Below are 19,654 nucleotides of genomic sequence, written 5' to 3' on the forward strand. Positions count from 1 at the left end.
ACGGATTTGTAGACGCTATGTTAGCATGGTGATGCACGATAACGGAATTTTCTTGCTACGATTGGACATACAATATATAAATAGTACAGTATATAAAGTATATACAATTTGGCAAAAATAACTGTTTATCTTCTATAAATAGCTGTGTGTGTGAGTAGTGTTAGTTGGCCATAAATCTTACCCGATCAGAACTCCCACGAAATTCCCTCCCTGCTGTAGTAAATTCAACCTGTGTTTCTTAAAACAAAAAGTAGAAAACCGAAAGGTGAATGACGTATTCCACTATGCAAGCCTTTATGCCACAGGGAATAAAAAAAAACATTCGCAACAGGAGTGATGAAATGACCTACTCAGTGAAATAATGCAATGGAGTGCGTTCAGTCGCGTCTTACTGGAATTGACACCCCAAAATTGAACTTTTGGACCTTTGCCGTGAGCACAACAGGTGCTCACTGACACAACAGGTTCTTCCTGCGTCTTTTGCGATACCTCATTTTCACTGTTATCTGATTATTATGTAATAAGCAAGGCTATGGTGAAAGAATATATATAAGGCTTCAGTTTTAACACTAACGTTGCACTCAGAAATATAACATGCTAATCATTGAAGGACTGTTAACATTTGAATTAGCTGGTAGTAAGGGAAGTAGTGGTAGTAGTATGACTATTATTTAAATCTAGCCATTACTGTGTGAAGCGTTTTGGATAAAACTTGGTCAAAGTCAAGACGGACACGCTGGGTTTTATTTATCGATTTGATTGTCTGTCTACCTCCTTGTTACATAACATTTCGCTCCTCCAAAGCGTGACCGCACATTAAAACCTTTCCTGTCTTCTCATAAATATGGGAGGGCGGGGGTTGCCATTTGGGGGCGATTTTACTGAGTTGTCAGCATAAATCCACAAAGCATTTATTGTGTGACCTTTCTGGACATTTAGCCGTGAGTAACGAAAAATGTCAGCAGCGACAGGGTTTGTCACGGATAAATACAGGCGTAAATGACATGATAATGCTCAATACCAATGATCACACAATCCAAGGTCAGCGCTGACTAGCTGAGGCGCCAGGACTACGTGCTCATATTGTCAAGTGGCAAAAGGCTTGTCTCAGTCGCCAATTCTCAGCGCATTGAGAATGATGGGCTCGTATTGGTGGAGCATCCGCTCTCGGGGCAATAGGGAGTGGCACCAGGAACCGGAGCGCCAATCAGAGAGCACGGTTTGAGCATACAGTGGGTGTGGCTCCCCTTTCTTCATTAGTGAGAGTTTGATGACAGTGTTAGGGCTACTGCGATCCTGTTGTGGAATGGGGCTTTTGGGCCAAGAATATTCAAAACATTGTACCAACTTTCCCAGGCTCAAACTCACACTTGTTCCGGGGAGGGTACCCACAGAAGGCAATACAAATCAGGACTGGCCACTCTTTGCATAGCCATCTCCTGGGCCCCTGAGGAGAAAAGGGTCAACTGCCCTTCTGGTCTCTATGGTTTGCCAACCCTGGCTCTGAGTGCTCCCTGTTTGTGCTAGGTGTCCACTAGCCCAGCTCTTGATCAGCCAGTTGGAAAACCTTCCCATGATTTACCTAACAGCTATTAGCATTGTCTGTATATAAATGCTGCATTTTTTGGTCTCTTCCCCCCACTTTCAACATTTTTACTATAATTCAATGTATAAAATCAAATAATTGTTCTATCAATTTAAATATGAATCCTGTCATTTTTGGTTACAAAAACCCTGAGCAGCTTGCTTACTAAGTAAGATTCAATGTATCAAGTATTGCTATATTTCATAAAACAAATAAGCATAACTGTTTTCATTTAAGTATCACCGTTGTGGCTCTACATGTGCATAAAACCAATCAAAAGGAATGGAATCTCAAAAATGTGTTGCTTTTACATGGTTCTCAACCTTGATCACCACATGCTCCATTCTGTGTCAGCTGGGTGTTCTGCAAATTGGAGTTTGCTCTGCCTATGTAAGGACTGATAGATCAGTATGGAAGACCCTTTTCACTTGTTTGTAATTCTCTGCAGTTCCTGAGAACCTATTGCTTAAACCTGAGGACAAATTAAAAATTGTTATGAATTTTGCTGTGTGAAGTCTGAACTTGTTAGTCTAGGACTGTTGGATTAATGAAGGTATTTAAAAATTAATGACATTAATATGGTGGTATAGGTCAATGGTATACTTATTGTTTTATAGTTTATATGGTGATATTTATGTATGAAGGACACACATGTCGTCCAGATAAATATGTAGGTCTTTATTCAGCCACTGGGTGGCAGCAATATCCTGTAGCTGCTATGCAGGATTTCACTACTCCAGGCATTAGGACTCAAGTTTTTAATTCATAGAGTGCTCTGTAAGCCAGGAAAATGTCATATAAGCTACATTATGCAAATAGCATTAATCTGAATTTTTAAAAATGACAGTGATTCAAGGGTGAGACATTGATTTGATCAATTCCAGTCCATGTCTCAACAAGCAATGCACAAGGGATTCTTATTGTAAAGAGTTACAATATGAGAAAAATCAAAATCAGTTGTAAGAGGCTTAAATGATATGTATTTTATTACATTTGTTGTATTAATGCATAGCTCATACGCTGGTGACTGTCATAAATCACTTACTTTCAGATGGCGGTCTTTTTCATGATACAATTATCCATTTAATGCTCTTTTCATTTACCAAACACACAAACATTTGAATTTCATAAACACATCCTACAACCACATACAATAATTAAATAAGACATTTCATAAATAGATCCGTCCAGTGTTTTTCACAACAATTATGTTTGAAATAGTACAATAAATCACGTATGAAAGACAGTACCAGTTATTAACCCAATGCCCATGAGGGGAGATGGAAAGGAGTGAGTCACTGCCATCTTCCCCTCATTTGGAAAAACCAGAGCTAGGATGGATGTGGAGCCACAGTTCTCAAACGCTCAGATAACTCACGTGGAGATGCCAATATCTCCATTAGCAATTGCGCCACAGAGGAAGAATCCATAACTCTTCCGTCTGTGGCTATCTTGGCGTTGCATTAGTCATTGCGTCCCTGCCCTAAACGCTGAAAGCCTTCCTACCCATTACTGTAAAAGCCCACTCGCACAATTTCCGAAACTATAGGGTATCACTCCACCACGATGGGGTCAGGGCTGGAACATCCTGTATGTGTTTACACATACATGCACACACAGACACTCACACAGACACATACCCACGTAGAAAGCAAAGAACACATTCCTCAGTGTCATTATTCTGAAAAAAATATATATATTTATAGCTAATGAATCAATCAGTTGTGGCTGTGGTTGTTCTGTTTTTGAATTGTTTTTCTGCTGAAAACACTTTCAAAAAGAAAGTTAATCTCAGTGCTCTCTTTAACATTCGAAGGCCGACTAGATAGAAAGCAGCAGGCTGTGTATGACCAAAGGTCTCTGTAAGGAAAAGCAAAAGTAAAGAGAGGCATATGGTTCTGCGTGATTTCAGCCGAGTGGGTATACCTGATTTAACGTCCGTGAGACCTGATTTGTTGTGTCTGGTGCATCAGCCAATACGGGACAACCTGCCTTTGCTTCAGCTGTTGTGCTGGGAGGTTCAAGGACCCAGTGTGCATTGTGCAGTTGGACTGTCCAGCAGTCTCTCCCAATATCTCAGATGCCCGCGTGGACCAGGACTGAGAGGCCCTGAATGATTGGATGAATAAGTATATAACGGCCATACAATAATATACTGTACCTCTGCATTGGACAGATTCAGAAGCACAAATTTGATATTGGTCAGCACTGAGAGGTCCGGGGTGCTGCTGAAAACTGGCTTTGCTGCCCATTAAATTGTCCACATCGATTGTGGTATAATTACTGAATACACATTTCTCGTTGTGCTGCAACAGAACTAACAGAGACAACCTGGATAGTGCTGTCAAGGGATTGTTCTCCAGGTTAAATGCACCAGCCTCTGTGCTCTGTGCTTTTTTTTTCATAGCTTCATTCCCAGTGGGCTCTGTCTGGTTTCTATTGCTGAGATTCGTCTTGACTGAGAAACTCTGATCAAGTATGAGGCTGGCAATGGGACTGGATGACCAGCAGGGGCCATTGTTCCCATTAATAGCACATACCCCTGCCGGTTATGGAACGTTATAATTGAAGCTTCCCCTTGGCCCCCCCGGCAATGGGAAAAGTCAGGACTGGAATGCTTAATCCAAGGAGCTTGTGGTCCAATTCTAGGCTGAATTCAGTTTTTATTTCTGGCACAGAGTAGACGACAGCGAGGGGTCCTCAAGGTCCAGTTACTAGTTGCCTTGTCAGTTGAAGGAGGCACGTACTTTCCTGCCCTTGAGGGGCTGAGGGGGTCGGAAGTTGTTCTCCATGCGTTTCCTGTCTTCCTCTTCCCCGCTGAACAACAGCATTCGGAACTTTCCCATCTGTATTTGGAGGGGGGAGTGGGGGGGGGGGTGGGGTTTGAATTAGGGGGGAGGGTGGGCGAAAGAAACATGTTTTCGGTAAGTATTGAGGAAAAAACATAATATCCTCTTACATAATGGGGCTGTTTCCTGCTGAGGATCCCAATGCGCTCCACAATTAAAACTCGCAACTCACATCCATCATGATAATCAGCTTTAAATGGGGGGGATCAAACAGTTCTGTGCTCCAGCCCGGCTTGCAGCATGCAGGGATAGAAACGGGCCCGAGTTTGCTGCCGCCTCTGGGGCTGAGCTATGCGGAAGGCATGCAGTTGGGTCCAAGCTGATTTTAATGAACTTTCTGCGGAGACACGCTGCCAAAGCAGGAAGGAACCTGGAGGGCACGCGTTTGTTTGCTCTGTAAAGCAGGCGTCAAAGTTGAGATCTTAATGCCAAACCCAACAGAGGGAGGAGGGACAGCTTACATGCATTAGCATGTAGCTTTACCTGTCTGACGTTAAGGGCTGGCGGTTTTACACACATTTCCTGGAAATGTGTCACTCCCTACGCAGCTCAGGCCTGGCAGCTTTACCCTCAAGAGGGACGCGCTTGAAGGTGAAGAGGATGTGCAATCAGCATCCTCCTGCACCCTTTTATTTCAAGGTGGATTCAGGGTGGACAAACGGCTGTAAACTGTGGGCGCAAATTGAATTGGGGGAAGTGGCAGACACTGTAAATGGGGCTTGAGGTAATCAGGAGATTATGCCAGGGGAGACAGAGAGAGAGAGAGACAGAGAGAGAGAGAGAGAGAGAGAGAGAAAGAGAGAGAAAGAGAGAGAGAGACAGAGTGTACAGATTTGGACACGGCCCAAACTGGTCATGTCTGACATTGTCGTGAGGCACAGAAAAATAAGTGACCTTCTTCTGCTTATTTACAATGACTCCTTTGTACACAGAATCATGTGACTTGCGTAACATTTAACTTGAGTTCCTGCTTGTAACATGATGAGTAAATGTGTAAATGTGTTATTATCATCAAAAAAATGATGCAATACTGTATGAATGCTGTAAATAAATCATTACCATGGTATAAAGCTCTGATTGGACAGTTTTTGCATATTATTACACAATGGAATGAAACAATTTGATATGGACTGAGTCCATATCAAAACTACTGGAGCAACACTGCCAGATAATAATGGACTCTATGTCCAAGATAATGGCTTATCTTACTAGATTGTAGTGATTCTAATATAAAAGCATGTGCTTAATTTTGTGTAGACATAAAAGAGTTATGCGTGTGAAAATCACAGTAGCCATCAGAAATAGTGAGACTTCACATACATCTCACACATTCAGCCATAACATTTCCAAGTCTTTGTTTGGCCCCACGTAAACACTGATTGAGGGTAATGTTATAAATCATTGTTAATCTCTGTTATCATTCTTTTATGGTGTTCTTCTTAAGTGTTAAGCATTGTTTTACATCAGCTTTATTTTACATTCGCGTTAATTTATCCAGACCAACCTACATACCTCACAATTTGTACCTGTTATCCATTTATACAGCTGGGTATTTACTGAGCATATATAGTAGCGGTGCCCTACACAGGAAACAAACCAACAGCCTATGTGCTAGGATTCCTGTGCCTTACTTACCACTACACTACATTGTTAACCTGTTTCATGCTTTGTCTTTTGTCCACTGTTTTTTCAGATTGATCCCTTTTTCTCATAATTCTCCCTGCTCTGTGCCTATTTTATTACAGCAGCTCCTGTGATGTACAGTATAATGCCATGTTAGTCTTGTAATTCGTTCTGGATAAGAAGATCTGCCAAATAATAAATCATAACAATCAGATACAGTTTCATCACATCCACTTTGCTGCCTGTTCACCATCTGGGCATTTTTGCAGCAACTATAAAGCTCAGCGTTCTTAGCGAAATGGGAATGATTTCATAATGGCAATGATTGCTCCAGAAGTGCAAATACTTAATCTACATTCACCCAGATAATATCTCTCAGTTAGCCTCAGGCTGTGCCCCACTTCTACAAATACTGCTAATGCCATTACGACTTTAAAAGAAGGGAAGACAGTCTTTCTGGGTTAAAAAATAGGTCTTTCTCTTCTGATTAACCTCTATAAATCGTGACAATTTGCAGCCCTCTGTGGTTTGTTTAGCATATGAAAATTAATTGGACCCTTTGCCCTTGAAGAATAAGACAGCAGCTTCCATTAAGACCACTCACTGGAACCAATTAGACAAAACTGGAGCAATCTACACCTTACTCAAAACACATTTTAAAAACTGTTTTTCATAGAAAAGTAATGCTTGGATGGGTCCTGAAAAACAAACATTTCTGATGTGCAAGGAAAGGCTAAAAGGCCATAGATGGTGACCGTTCTGGTGGTGACAGTGAGACCTTTCACATCGAGAATGAGCCGGATTATTGCCAGCTCCTGCAGTATAGCCTCTTTCAGCCCCTAAGCACTGTCAGGCACAGGCGATCCAGCGTGTGAAGGTAATCCACTCTCTCGGGGGATATCTTAGTCAGCTCTTTAGGCTGCGATCAAAGCCTCCGGTCGGGTCAGTGACCAGCACTGTACACAGTAGCTTCTTCTACACTGGAGAAGCACTAAGGGAAAGGATGGAGACTCAGGCATCCATCGTGTTCTTATCGTGTTACTGTGTTCGAATGGCAGAGAAGAAAGTGTCAAATATTTAACCATGAGCTGGTAGAAGCACAGCAGGTGGATGAAAGGAATTTCGGCAGATAAAACAAAGCAATAAAGAGTATGTCCGAATTTGAGAGAGCTGTTAGGTTGTAAACCTTGATATCCTGCTATTGTCGGAACAGGAGATGTCAATCGCTGGCACTTGCGGTACGTTTAATCTACCCAGACCCTCCACACACACACACACACACAATACAGCCTCACACGCGATGAAAGGAGGAATGGAATTTCACAAAGACGAGATAAATAAGGAAACAGAGGATTAGTGCAGGATCTTGTTTAAGCAATGCCGACCCGCTGATCTAATAAAATTCAGCCTTTTAAAAGGTAAAGTCCCTGCACAAAGCTTATCACTAACAGTCACATTTTAACCGGTAAAGTCAAGCTGCAGCAACAGCAATGTTTATGTCCTGGATTCCTTCTATTTAGCGGAGCTGTGAGGGACAGGGGTAGGAAAAATAAACTCATATTGTATGATTGGCCATCCCAAGCATGTTTATATCATCTCAATAAGGGCCCATTTAACAAGGGCTTATTTTTAAATACAGTATTTTTCTAAATTATTTCAAGTTTTCAATTACTTATAAATGTTAAAAAATCATTTTAAGGTAGGCTGTAAAATTTCAGAGAACAGCCCCTGGTGCCCAAGACATTGGAACAAAACATATTGGGCCAGCACGCCAACTGCTGAATTTGGCAAGTGACGGTCAAGGTGAGACAAAGGGTAAAGGAAGCCAATTGCCAGCATGTAAATCATCATAAACCCTGTGGTTTAAGTCTCGCCAACACCCCCCACCCACCCCCACCACTCCCCCCACCCCCCTATTCCATTTCCATAACCTGCCCCACATCCCTCAGCCCCCCACCCCAGGTGTGTTCTTCCCGGGGGCCACGGCAGGGGCCCGCCCACCTGTTTTTCTGACACCACAATGGGCTCCTTCAGCACGATCCAGGTGACGCTCTCGTGCAGTGGGGGCGTGGTCATCGAGCCCGGGTACGTCCAATAGTTGAGGCTGTTGGGCAGGAGACACTTGGGGTTGAAACCCCGGAAGTCCGCCGTGCTTCCCTGAGAAAAGCAGGGGGGAAGAAACACAGGCCTGACTTCAGCCATGACAGAGGACACTAGAGGGCGCTGCTCAGATTGCAGTGCTGCAATACTTGCATGGGCAAACCTTCGTGTTTGAGTCCTCTGTGATTTCCCTATTAGCCTCCATTGCTTTCTGATGGTCATTTCTAAGCGATTCACTTTGAGTGACACACAAACACATTTACAGTACCTACTAATAGTGTGTCCTGCGAATCCCAGGTAAACTCATATTCAATTCTGAAATGAAAAGACAAGCTGTCTAACAAACACCATCATTAATGAGAGCGTATGCAGTCTGTGGCTGTTTCTTATACTCCGGGAATGGGCAGCTGAGACCACTGCAGTATCTGACCACAGAAACAAAAGAAAGCATATGGAACTACTACTTACTGAGCTAAATAATATTTAGGTCAAATATATGATATTTAATATTAAATTCCACGCTTACCTTAAATTTGACTCTGTATAACGCATCTGTTATCTTGTGTAAACCTCTGTGCTCTTCACCAGTCTGCAAACAGGGAGCACACATTTCTGCATTCAGTTCTTCATTCATCAATGCAGTCGCAAGGCAACTGGAACATACAGAACAATGTGTGTGTATGCGTGTGAGTGTGTGTGTTTGAGTGTGTACTAGTGTATAGAGATGGAATCTGGGTAAGTGTGTCAGTCACACAATCAGTGGTCACAGCTGCTGAGGTGCATGGTCTTTAGCCTGGTTCTCAGAGATCGTGCAAGAACTGTGCAGAGTGACATCTGTCAGTGTAAAAGCAGCAGATAAGAAGGTGGAACACTACTCCCGGTGTAGGGTTCACGCACACACACAGCTCCCAGACACAGACATCAGACATGCAAGCAGGAGGAAAGCAGCCTCTCACCTCTAAAAAGACGCCAAGGACAGCCAGTCCGTCGGGGGCTGCCGCGGCCTCCCCAAAGGTCTTGTACTTGGCGGCGTTCCAGTGGACCAGATGAAGCTGCGGGGGGGGAGGCAGTTCAGGAGGGAGTTAGGAGGGAGGAGGAGGTGCTGCCTCGCAGAGCCGGGCCAGGTCCTACCAGCCTAGTAAGTGTGCCAGCAGAGCGGTCTCCGAAACAAAGGAGCGCCAGTGCTATGTGGCGTGTAGCTAACTGAACAGCAGTGTGTGTGTTCCTGCTTGTTTGCATGCATGCCACAAACCTGCATTTCCACAGAGCGTTTAGCTCTGAGCTTTTCCTGTTTGCTGCGAAGGACTGAGCTATCATCAGGCCGTTGTCTGCAAAATGATGATGGTTTAAGCACTGAAGGTAAAAGCCTGGTGGCAATATAAGCTGTGGCAGTGGCAGAAGCTCTGTGGTGAACACTACCAGCCATGCTGGTACAGGCGTGGTGGCTGAAAACTGGCGGTAGCAGGTTAAAGTTGTGTACCTTTTGACAGCACTTATTCAATTTGTTGCAATGTTTCCCACATTACTACACTTTAAAGATTTTAAAGATGAAGCACTAATGATTCAGTATTTATATGGCTACTTGCCTAACCCTAGTGAATGCACTTTTTGTAGGTCGCTCTGTATAAGCAACTCACAAAAAGTGTAAAGTATAAATGTGTGATTGTATGTGTGTGTGAGTAAGGTATGTGTATAAGTTTGTGTGTGTATGGTATGTGTGAGTGTGAGTGTATATATGTGGTATGTGTTACTGTAAGTGTCAGTGTGAGTGTCACTGTGTGTGTAAGCGTGTGTGTATATGTAATGTTTGTAAGTTTGTATGTGTATATCATGTGTGAGTGTCAGAGTATGAATGTGTGTATGAATGTGTATATATGGTATGTATGAGTGTGTGTATATGGTATCTGTGTGTGTGTATGGTATGTGTGTCAGTGTCAGTGTATGAGTGTGAGTATGCAAGCTGTGATTAGAACAGCTCTCCTCTCTCACCTCAGATGCGTAGGTCTTCCCGCCGACCGTGTGCTCAGAGCCATGACAGCCCTTCCCTCCCCAGTGGAAGTGGAACTGCTTGAGCCTGTAGGCGTCCTCCAGGGGGCCCCCCTTGATGACTGCAGAGACAAAGAGGCCAGACGTCACCCTTCCTGCCCCCTGCTATCATTACAGCACTATCCAATCAGGCTGCGGGACGCTGCCACATCCATGCCAGGTAAGACCATCATCACTGTGTGCGACAGCAGTGTTTACAGGCTTTGGTTTTTATGTGGGGGGAAAAAAGGAGAAGCATGCCTGTGCTTCTCTTTGGTTTCAATTTGCAGCGCAACGGAGGTTTAGCACTGTAGACACCAGGGTAGAATCCGCTGTCTTTGATTGGATGAACGGCGCCCGAGGGGAACGAGCGGCCAATGACAGCGCAGGGTCGAGTGTTTACTACTCATCGTTCTTGGCTCCAGGACAGCCTGGCAGTATGTGACTAAAGCTGGCAGACGCTGCTGGAGCGAAGCCAAGCGCCATCTGAACTCCAGCCCCTGTCACTTTCGGGGTCAAAGGTGCAAAGGTCCTACTGAATCAGACACTCGCGACGCGCTCCAACAGGGGAAACAAAGCCTCAAATTTCACGCCACATTTGAGCTGCCCTGTCTCGGGTCTGTGCCACTGCTGCAATAACAGTGTTTACCTAGCCACACTAAAAACAACACTGGCGGCAAGCTCATCAACTGTCCATTCTGACTGCAGTTTGCAGAGGATATGATCTCAGCCTCCCAAAGTAAACTGAAACATTTGAAATGATGACAGTAGTCAGGTAAACACACCTATGCACATCTTATGTGGTCAGGCAGCTCAGTGCTGCACTGCCCAGCTCCAGCTGCCGTGAGTTTGCCGTGGTCATTAAGTGATGACACAACCCCCTCCTGTGGTAACCTGGTACAGCCCTACCTCTGCCTCCAGACAGGCACTCCCAGAGGTAAGTGCTGCTTTCGCCTTCCACCAAAAAAAAAAACAAAATATTTCACCAGGACTGTGTTTTCACAATCAAACACATCCCTGAGGAGAGCCATCCTGTCCCCTGTTCTTAGAATATTACTACCAGCAAAGTCATTTGAATCTCTGGTGCTGAGGTTGAAAGCCTTCCTGTCAGCGGTGGGAATGTGACAGGTCATGCAAATCAAGCTCAGCAGTTTTGTATGCTGACCAATGGCTATTTAAAGAATTATTTAAAAACTGCACTGCAATAATAGATGTACTATATGCTATAGTGAAAATATAAAACAATGGTGTTTTGTTTAGTGCAAAGGAATTAAAAAACACTTGCATAAATATTGGGAGCTTTCAAACAATACCATTTCCTCACATGAAACAATAGTACACAAAATAATACTGAATCACTTGAATAAAGCACTTGGACAGACTTTTTGAAGAGACAGACAGCATTAGCTTGTGAAAAAATATTAAGTGAGTGGTGGGAATCAGAGAATTTAACTTTTGTGAGTGTGACGACATGGTTCTCATGCACCTGTCTTGGATGCAGCAGAGGATAGAAGAAAACTCCCGGCGTGGGAAAATGAGCTAACCTTTTCCCATTACCCAGGGGAGGACTTGCCTCATTCATCCAATTCTTTACTCTGATTTCTATACCTTTCAAGCACCGTTTCCTTTTTTTCCCCAGCCAAAGAGATGCAGTGATTATGCCATACAGATTTATGGGCTGCAGATCGAATTACTTGCGTGCAAAGTTCAAAATGAAGAGCTTGTTACCTGGGAAACGCCTCAATGTCATGGAAAAAAAGAACAGACTGTCTCCAGACTAGAAATGCATTAAATCTGTAATTCACTGCATCAGAGTCTCATGCAACAGCTTGCTCCCAAGCTCAGATATGATTGCTTGTTTTTACACGTAACATCTCAGCAAGGGATGCAAGACCAAATCCTCCCTGCTCCTGCCCTCCCTGTGACCCTGCTGTGTGACAAGTTGACGAATGACAAGGCCCCTTTTCACTCCGCGGTGTGCGGCTTTATCCTGGTCTGGACCTCACCGGTTCTGTCATCTGCGTCGTCGAACTCCACCACCACCGAGTGGCCATTGTTGGCGATGCTGACGGAGGTGCAGTGGTCGTACGCCACGGTGATGGGAGGCAGACTGGCGTCATACACTGTCTCCGCGGGCACGATGTCGATGGGAGACTGCCGGTTGCCCTGAGCGATGGGATAGTCTCTGTGCCATGCGGAGGGTCCTGGGAGACAAATGGGGGCATCATCAGCTACCCATTTTTACAGCCTTCTCGACCAAAGTCTTGCACTTTATATGAAAGTGGCCAGTTGGGATATTCAGCAAACTGGAATGTTCTCAATTCAATTCCTACAATAGGGGAAGTAGATGAAGGATAAAGATGAGTGTTAACATGACATGACCGCAAGAATATAGAGAGAAATGTGCTCCAGTTACCATGGTCTACATACTGTATCCCTCTAGAATGCCTCTGTTAGTCTCCATCCAGTGCTGGGACACATTATCCATGCTGCCACTAACGTTTCACCTGAATATAAATGACTCACCTCCACAGGATTAAATGGCTGTTCCAAAGCCCAGCTCCCAGGAACGCTAGGCTTTCAATTACAAAATGTTTTATTTAGCTCATTGCAAGTAAGCACAATAGCTTCCTAATGCTAAACCGGTGCTTGTACTACCTCTTACCTAATATGATGCTCTTTATTTAAAGTGACATGACAATAAATTCCACCAGTGTAGCACAACAGCCACGTATTTTGCGGGAAATGTAATTATCAAGGAAAGAGAGAGACGCAGTTCTGAGAAATATGAATATGTGCCATACATATTCCGTGTTAAACACGAGTCACTTCAATTTGCTTACTTGCTGACTGCCGTGACATTCCAATGTCAACCCAGGAGCAACCCCCACAAGCGGTAAAAGCTGGTTCTTTGAGTCTTTAATGCTAGTAAGATGCGGTAACGTGCAGTTATCCCTTTAGTGAACTGGGTTAATCTCGCATTAGCTGTTGTCTTAACATCAACCCGATAAAGCAAAACACCACCTTTGCATCACTCATTAAAGATAATGGTAAAAACATTAATATGATTAACCTACCTGCAGCGTTCGCATGGAAACGTCCTCAAAACGCACAGTTGTATATGTGTAATTGCCAAGAAACACCACAAGTAATGGTCGAGGACGCGTTTAAATACCTCAACACGCACATACTAGGATCAACGTGTCGGTTCAGTCTGTCTCTCAAGAAATCCTACAAAAGGACAAGCAACATGCTGTTACTCAAGGTGACAAGACTCACCGTCCTCTTCCCCGTATCCCCAGTGATGACCGGTCATTGCGAAGATTCCCACACGCTGCTCACTGTATTACGAGTTGACTGGGGGGAAAAAAACACGAATAACTAGGTGCTGTCAAGAATGCAGGCGAACTGTGAAAGGAAAGAAACTGGCGGCGGTATTACTGAGCACGATTTAAAAGGCACCGTGCTGGTGAAGTTTGAACGAGGTGGGGGGAAGCCTGGCAGCTCAGCAGCGAATAGGAGCTGTAATGATCCCGTCACTCCGCCCATCTTACGGCCAGATTTTAATGATTTTTTTTCTTCATTGCAGCAGTACAATATTGCAGCATTTCACACCAGCAAAGAAGTTCAAGGCTATAAACGTAAAAAAAAAAAAAAAAAAAAACCTGCACCCATGCCCATTTCATATTACGTTTGCTTTGATTCATCAAATAGCCTGCGTTCATTATCCTAGATCATTTCAACGCCAGAGATGCTGCATACACTCGGTCACTTTTAAATTAATACATAAAAAGCAATTACAGCATTCGCACATTTTGTAATTAGTAGGCATATATTTATATGCTATATCATCTATTTCATAAAAGGTATGAAACTCCGACACTAATGTCTATGACTACCAAGAGAGATCAAATAAATAGCTTAATAAATACGATACAATGTGATTTGTACCGTCCACTAAATCTGGAAATAAGCGTAATGTCCTTGACTAGGATGTCTCGGTTTATGTTTGAATAATTTCCTTATCTCTGAATATTGACTAATGGAAAGATCAAGGTGACGTGCAACCACTTGTACGGGTAAGACAGTTATTACGGCATGGCAATTATGATAGTATGGATGCAAGGAGATCTTATCAATGGCTTTATTTTTGTGATACCTGGACCTTGGTGAAAGAACCAATCATTGATCAAGTTTAATTTAAGGTATAATCTTTTTGGAATGAAACTGCCACAAACCCAGAACTCAAAATGTGAGTGCTTTTATATTTCAGTTTAGGACATAACAGCCTACTACTTGAGCAAGCGCACTTGTGTAAGCACATTACGGTAGTTGGAGTAGGCCTAACAGACTATTCGATTTTAATTAATTTGACATTCTCCCTCCATGTCACCGAGATCACTCATACGCAAATGCCACCCGGTTCACAATCCAAGCTTTGTAAGTGTTTTCTGCAGTATTTATTTTATGTTCATGAAGTTCTGGTGTAGGCTAACGTATCTGGCTATTTATGACACCTAACATCACGCACGCAGGTGAATGTGTTTTTAAAGACTTATTGCAAGTGTACCAAAATAGTACAAATGCTATACTGTTAGTTACCTAATACACATCTACATACCTTCACATCTTGTTAACTCAAAAAAATGTACGACCTCTCGTAGCTATGCTATTTTCATTTTAAAACTAGCCTCCGGGGTGAAAGTTTAGCTTTTTGCAATACAATAATTTACTGTAGGTTGTCTAACCTAAGCTTAGCGTATTACAATGTAAGGTACTGAATAGTATGTAAACGCCCTCTGGCGGTCAACTGTACAACGAAAGTGAACTGTAGAAATGACAGAGTTGGGGCGAATCTGCCGGTGTTAACACGTCATCAACATCAATCAACATTGACTACCAAAAGGGTACCTACATCTTAAAAAAAAAAAAACGGATAGTTAACGGCACGCTAGAGGTTTTCAAGATTACAACAGAGTTCCAAGTTCATGTGCTTTACAGATTGTCACTTATCACGAAGTATTTTAATGGCAAATATAGTGAAAATGTTATTCTACTGATTTGTGACTAGATATACGAACCACCACTATCTACATAGCAAACACGCCAGCTAGCAGGGTTGCCATTGATGGCTTATATATGCACAATAGAATATATCTCAGTGTCTTGTGGTGGAGTTTAAGTTTCAGCATTTTGGACACAAGAGTACGTGGTGATGGGATACAGGGCCTTAGTTCTGTTGTAGACATGAGCAAGGAAATTAAATTGCTGCTGCCCTAATGCTGATTGCAAATGAATAATCATCATCAAAATTAGTAAGTGTTGTAGAGAGTAGACGCCCACATCCATGCAAATCACCTCAGTGTCACTGGGTGTGACTGCAAGTGCACTTACTAAATAAGCATTGTTTTCATAGAGACTCATATCTGCTTTGGGGCATTCACATTTGTAGATGGACACAAAGATGTTGGAAACAAGTTAGCCATTCTCTCCCATTGTGTCCCATGGTTGATTGGTGAATCTTTACTTGCGGGATATTTAGTATCAACAGTGTCTGAAAGGTAAGACCTGGTGAATTATGAATAATCTTATCAATATTTTATCACTCTCAGCATGTGGCAGATTAAGCCTCCGTTAATCTTTGTTGTTTGTTTCAGAACTGGGCAATGGTTTATAAGCGGTTAAATCAGAGATGAGCTTAGAGCTTACTTTTTGAAGGAATCCCACAGAGGGGAATGTAATATTGGATATGTTGAATGGAAAAATATCCTCAGGGCCATTAGAGATACAAGTACTGAGTTGTCAGAGTGTAAATGATGTGGATTGAGAGGAGTTAAAACCTGGCAACCACACATGCGATCACAGCTCCAGAGAGTATCAGCATGCTGGTTTGGATCGATGCTTAGCAGATGCTGCAAAAAATTCACTGATCCTTAAATCATCTGGATTGTCTGTCTTGTTCAATAAGCCCCTGTACCAGCCAGTCCAGATTCTATAGACATCAGTGAATCTGCACTGCATTGATTCAACAGGATAAAAAAAAAACACACTGCTCCTATCTCAACTCACATGACACTGATTTTTTTTCCCTCTAGGAGCCAGACAAGCTCCTGGACAAAGTCACTGAGTACAGGTGATTAGTGCCCAGCTGCTGGTGTCCAGAGAGGCCAGAAGCAGCATGCTTTGCCTCCGATTCCCAGACACATACGTTTAGATTTGCGTGCTTGCAAAAAGAGGTCAGGTGTTTACTGTAATTTTTCACATGATGCCTGATGCCTTTCGCAGAACAAAACGAGTGGTCCCGTGGAAAATGGAAATGTTGTGGCTTTTAAAATGCGTGTGAATGAGAGACATTTTCAGCGCGTGTCTGTTTCCACGGCGTGCCTGAGTCCGAGGGAGGAGTTGCGGGATGTGGGTGTGCAGGAAGCTCAGGCTTGTGGGATGCGTGAGGCTGGTGGTAAAGGTAAATACACAGGTATGCAGAAGGTGTGAAATAGCACAGCCTTGCTCACGTCACATACCGCTGCTATCTGTCGAGCTGGCATCCAGACCTTCAGCGGTATGATCGCACGCTTATCTTTGACAGGTACCTTTCACAGTTATCTTTGACAGCGATCTGCCCTCACAGTGTGGTGCTGGGCTGTTCACTTGGCTTTAGACAGCCCTCTCTGTCACTGTTTCTGATAGTTACAGCCAGCTTCAGAAAAACACCTCACTCCAGTGGACCATTTTAACTGACATGCAAGACAAATTAACCAATGGGGCGCTACACTCACAATTGTGTTGTGGCGTAATGAAAATATTGGGCCATCTGTCCTGGTTCCTAGTTGAGAAGCGTGAGTAAATATATGATATTGCAGTAATAATCATCTCAGTTTTTCCTCTGAATTGATTTAATATGTGAAAATGTATTGCATTTGAATGTTGTTCCATGTAAGATCAAAGTTGCACGGCATGGATTATCATTGTTGATTAATACTTGGGAAAATGGTAGATTGACATGATTATCCCATTTCCCACAGCAGCAGAGTTAAGATTAAGGTCAATATGTTGAGAGAGAAAAACAAGCCTTTTGGATTTCATGGGTATGTTATGGACACTTTGTGAAAACTGAAGTTGGAACTCTGAGGGCAGAAATTGCATCCATTCATTCTTTATGAGTAAAAATGAATAATATTGATCCTATCTTAAACCATCCATTTATCAAAGAATTACAGGGAGAAGGAAGTATTTTGGCAGCTTTTTTGACAAGGTAACTCTGTGTCTGGATTTGTTTTAGTGAACATAATATTACTGATCAAGCTGTATATTTAATCTTGCATTTTGTTTTGACATAAAAATGATACTTGGGCTATCATCAAGGATCTATTTTACTGTCAGATATGACATTTAGTTTCAAAGCACATAATGTTTAATGAAGCATGGTGTTTTGGTGTCTGATTGTGCTACTTTAACTTGTTGTGTTTGTTGTCACAGAGGATACGATATGAAACCTGCATTTACAATGGGTCTGTGGTCACCCCCTTTATGTTCTTTCAGGAGTCATGAAGGAGGGAGGAGGGAGCCCCAGAGGACAATGAAAACTGACAAGGAGATTGAGGACCAAGTTGCCGAATCTGTTAGTGTAGCAACATCATCTGGAAGGTTCCCATCCCACAAACTCTTCTATTCATGCTCATGTTCCGAGCACAGTGGAGGACATTCCTGACAGGGAAATGCTGTAATAACATTATTAATAACATCTTGTTATGTTTTTAAATGGATTTGTCCCCACTCAATCCATTCCGTGTATGCAGGATTGGGTGATCAAATGGTACTTATCTTCATATATGGTAAGACATGTCCCTGTTACTGTTTATTTTAAAGCACTGAATTGACCCTTTTCTCTGCTAGCCGAAGAATGCCAGCATTCTTAATCACTATTAATGATGACATTGCTGACCCCCAAGCAATTCATTGGGCCTCCAGGACATGTGGGGATTGATTCTCTTAGCCTTTACCTGGGATGAATAGGAAGGCTCATGCACTTGTGAGATATGTGCGCAGAAATATGAATTATGATGCCACTGGCTGAACAAACGCTTCCTTATTTGCCATTAAAATTTAACTTGTGTTTTTTTCCCCCACTTTTCCCTGCACTCTCAATTATATCTACTAATATTGAAGACACTCTGGATAAGTCTCTTAGTAAGTAATAATCGTGAGAATGAATTACAAAAAAAAAAAAAAAAATTCCATGAAAAAAATAATAAACACTGTTTTAGGAATGGAATATAACAACAGATTATTTGCTACATTTTGTCTTGTATTCTTTATTGTTGCCTAAATTCCTTTTATCATTTTCATTTGTTCTACATTAGAGGATTTATGTGCTAAATTTTTATATCTCCTATATGTTTACATCCCATGGTCTGTACATTATATATTATTATTATTATAGTCTCCCTCTCTAGTTGGAAGGAAAAGGCCATGCAAGATGCGTTGCTCCTGTCCAAGCAAATAGAATCTCTCCTACAGTCAGATGGGAAAGGCTGTGTTGTCTTCATCACATCATGTGCCTTCAGTTATGCCAACTTAATATGATTTCAGCAGCACTCACGGCTCTCACAGTTGTTTTCAGTGTCACTAAATGCTGTAAATGGCAATGTTCTTATTTTAGGAGCACATTAGATTATATAAAGCAAATGCGGGAGTATGCTATTACATTGGGCCTACGCTTTGTTGCAAAAAAGCAATAATGTATAATTGTTTCTCCTTTACTGTCCTGTATGCCTTCAGAGAGCATTGCTGAAACAGAAACAGACACCTTTTTTTAGGTTTCCTCTGTCAGCAGGCATTCAAGCACAGTTCTGCAGCCTACACTCAGGAACACTCTCAATGGAAAATGCCATATTACGAGAATGTTACTGATTATCCTAAAGGGCCTTGCAAAAAAACATGCAGCAGTCTATCTGTCTGTGTTTGTTTAACCTGTAGTAAAAAGGGTGATGGGTACAAGTGCAAAGGGCATGTCTGTCAGAAGCGCAGGCATACCGCACACAGACTGTACGCTCAATTGCCATTCTTAATGCAAAGTCATAAGGCTTTTATAAAGCACATAAAAAACTTTGCGAGCATGATGTTGTCACTTTGGAAAAGCATACATACAGTGCTTCATGATGACTGACACAGTGATATACTGTTGCACGTCATGTCAGAAAATGAAAACATGCTTTTCAAAATAGCTTTTGTCACATTGTGCCAGGCATCATGACTATTTCTCATGCACTCATGCATATGTTGCGAATGCTTCATGAAGGCTTTGTCAAGGCCTTGTGAAGTAAAGGACAGTGTGACCTCTTGAATGAAAAAGGTTTTCCTTTTCGCTCCTTTTAAAGGTGAAAGGCAGCATTTCCGAGGGGGGTGGCCTCCAGGTCCCTGGAGGAGGAGCACGACATGGAATGTGAGTGGGCGGAGTCAGTGAATGAGAGAC

General features: G+C 42.7%; 1 protein-coding gene across 1 annotated transcript; it reads right to left on the bottom strand.

Annotated features, from left to right (window-relative positions):
- Positions 1-2,934: 2,934 nt before the first annotated feature.
- Positions 2,935-13,610, bottom strand: LOC118787889 (carbonic anhydrase 7-like). The gene is made up of 7 exons (XM_036543637.1): positions 13,462-13,610; positions 12,189-12,386; positions 10,147-10,265; positions 9,114-9,209; positions 8,684-8,746; positions 8,059-8,214; positions 2,935-4,431 (listed from the first exon to the last, which is right to left on the bottom strand). Exons 1-7 carry the CDS (start codon positions 13,496-13,498, stop codon positions 4,312-4,314), a joined length of 789 nt encoding a protein of 262 aa, XP_036399530.1. The 5' UTR covers positions 13,499-13,610; the 3' UTR covers positions 2,935-4,311.
- Positions 13,611-19,654: the final 6,044 nt, after the last annotated feature.

This window comes from Megalops cyprinoides, chromosome 13, assembly GCF_013368585.1.
Source record: "Megalops cyprinoides isolate fMegCyp1 chromosome 13, fMegCyp1.pri, whole genome shotgun sequence".
In the NCBI taxonomy this organism is placed as follows: domain Eukaryota; kingdom Metazoa; phylum Chordata; class Actinopteri; order Elopiformes; family Megalopidae; genus Megalops; species Megalops cyprinoides.

Bases quoted from the DNA above. Each gene is read 5' to 3' on its own strand.
- LOC118787889 (XM_036543637.1), bottom strand. From the start codon at position 13,498: ATGACCGGTCATCACTGGGGATACGGGGAAGAGGACG. The intron at 9,210-10,146 runs GTGAGAGAGGAG...CCCCCCCCGCAG, and splicing joins GGAAGACCTACGCATCTGAG to CTTCATCTGGTCCACTGGAA. The intron at 8,747-9,113 runs GTGAGAGGCTGC...CCCTGTTTGCAG, and splicing joins TCCTTGGCGTCTTTTTAGAG to ACTGGTGAAGAGCACAGAGG.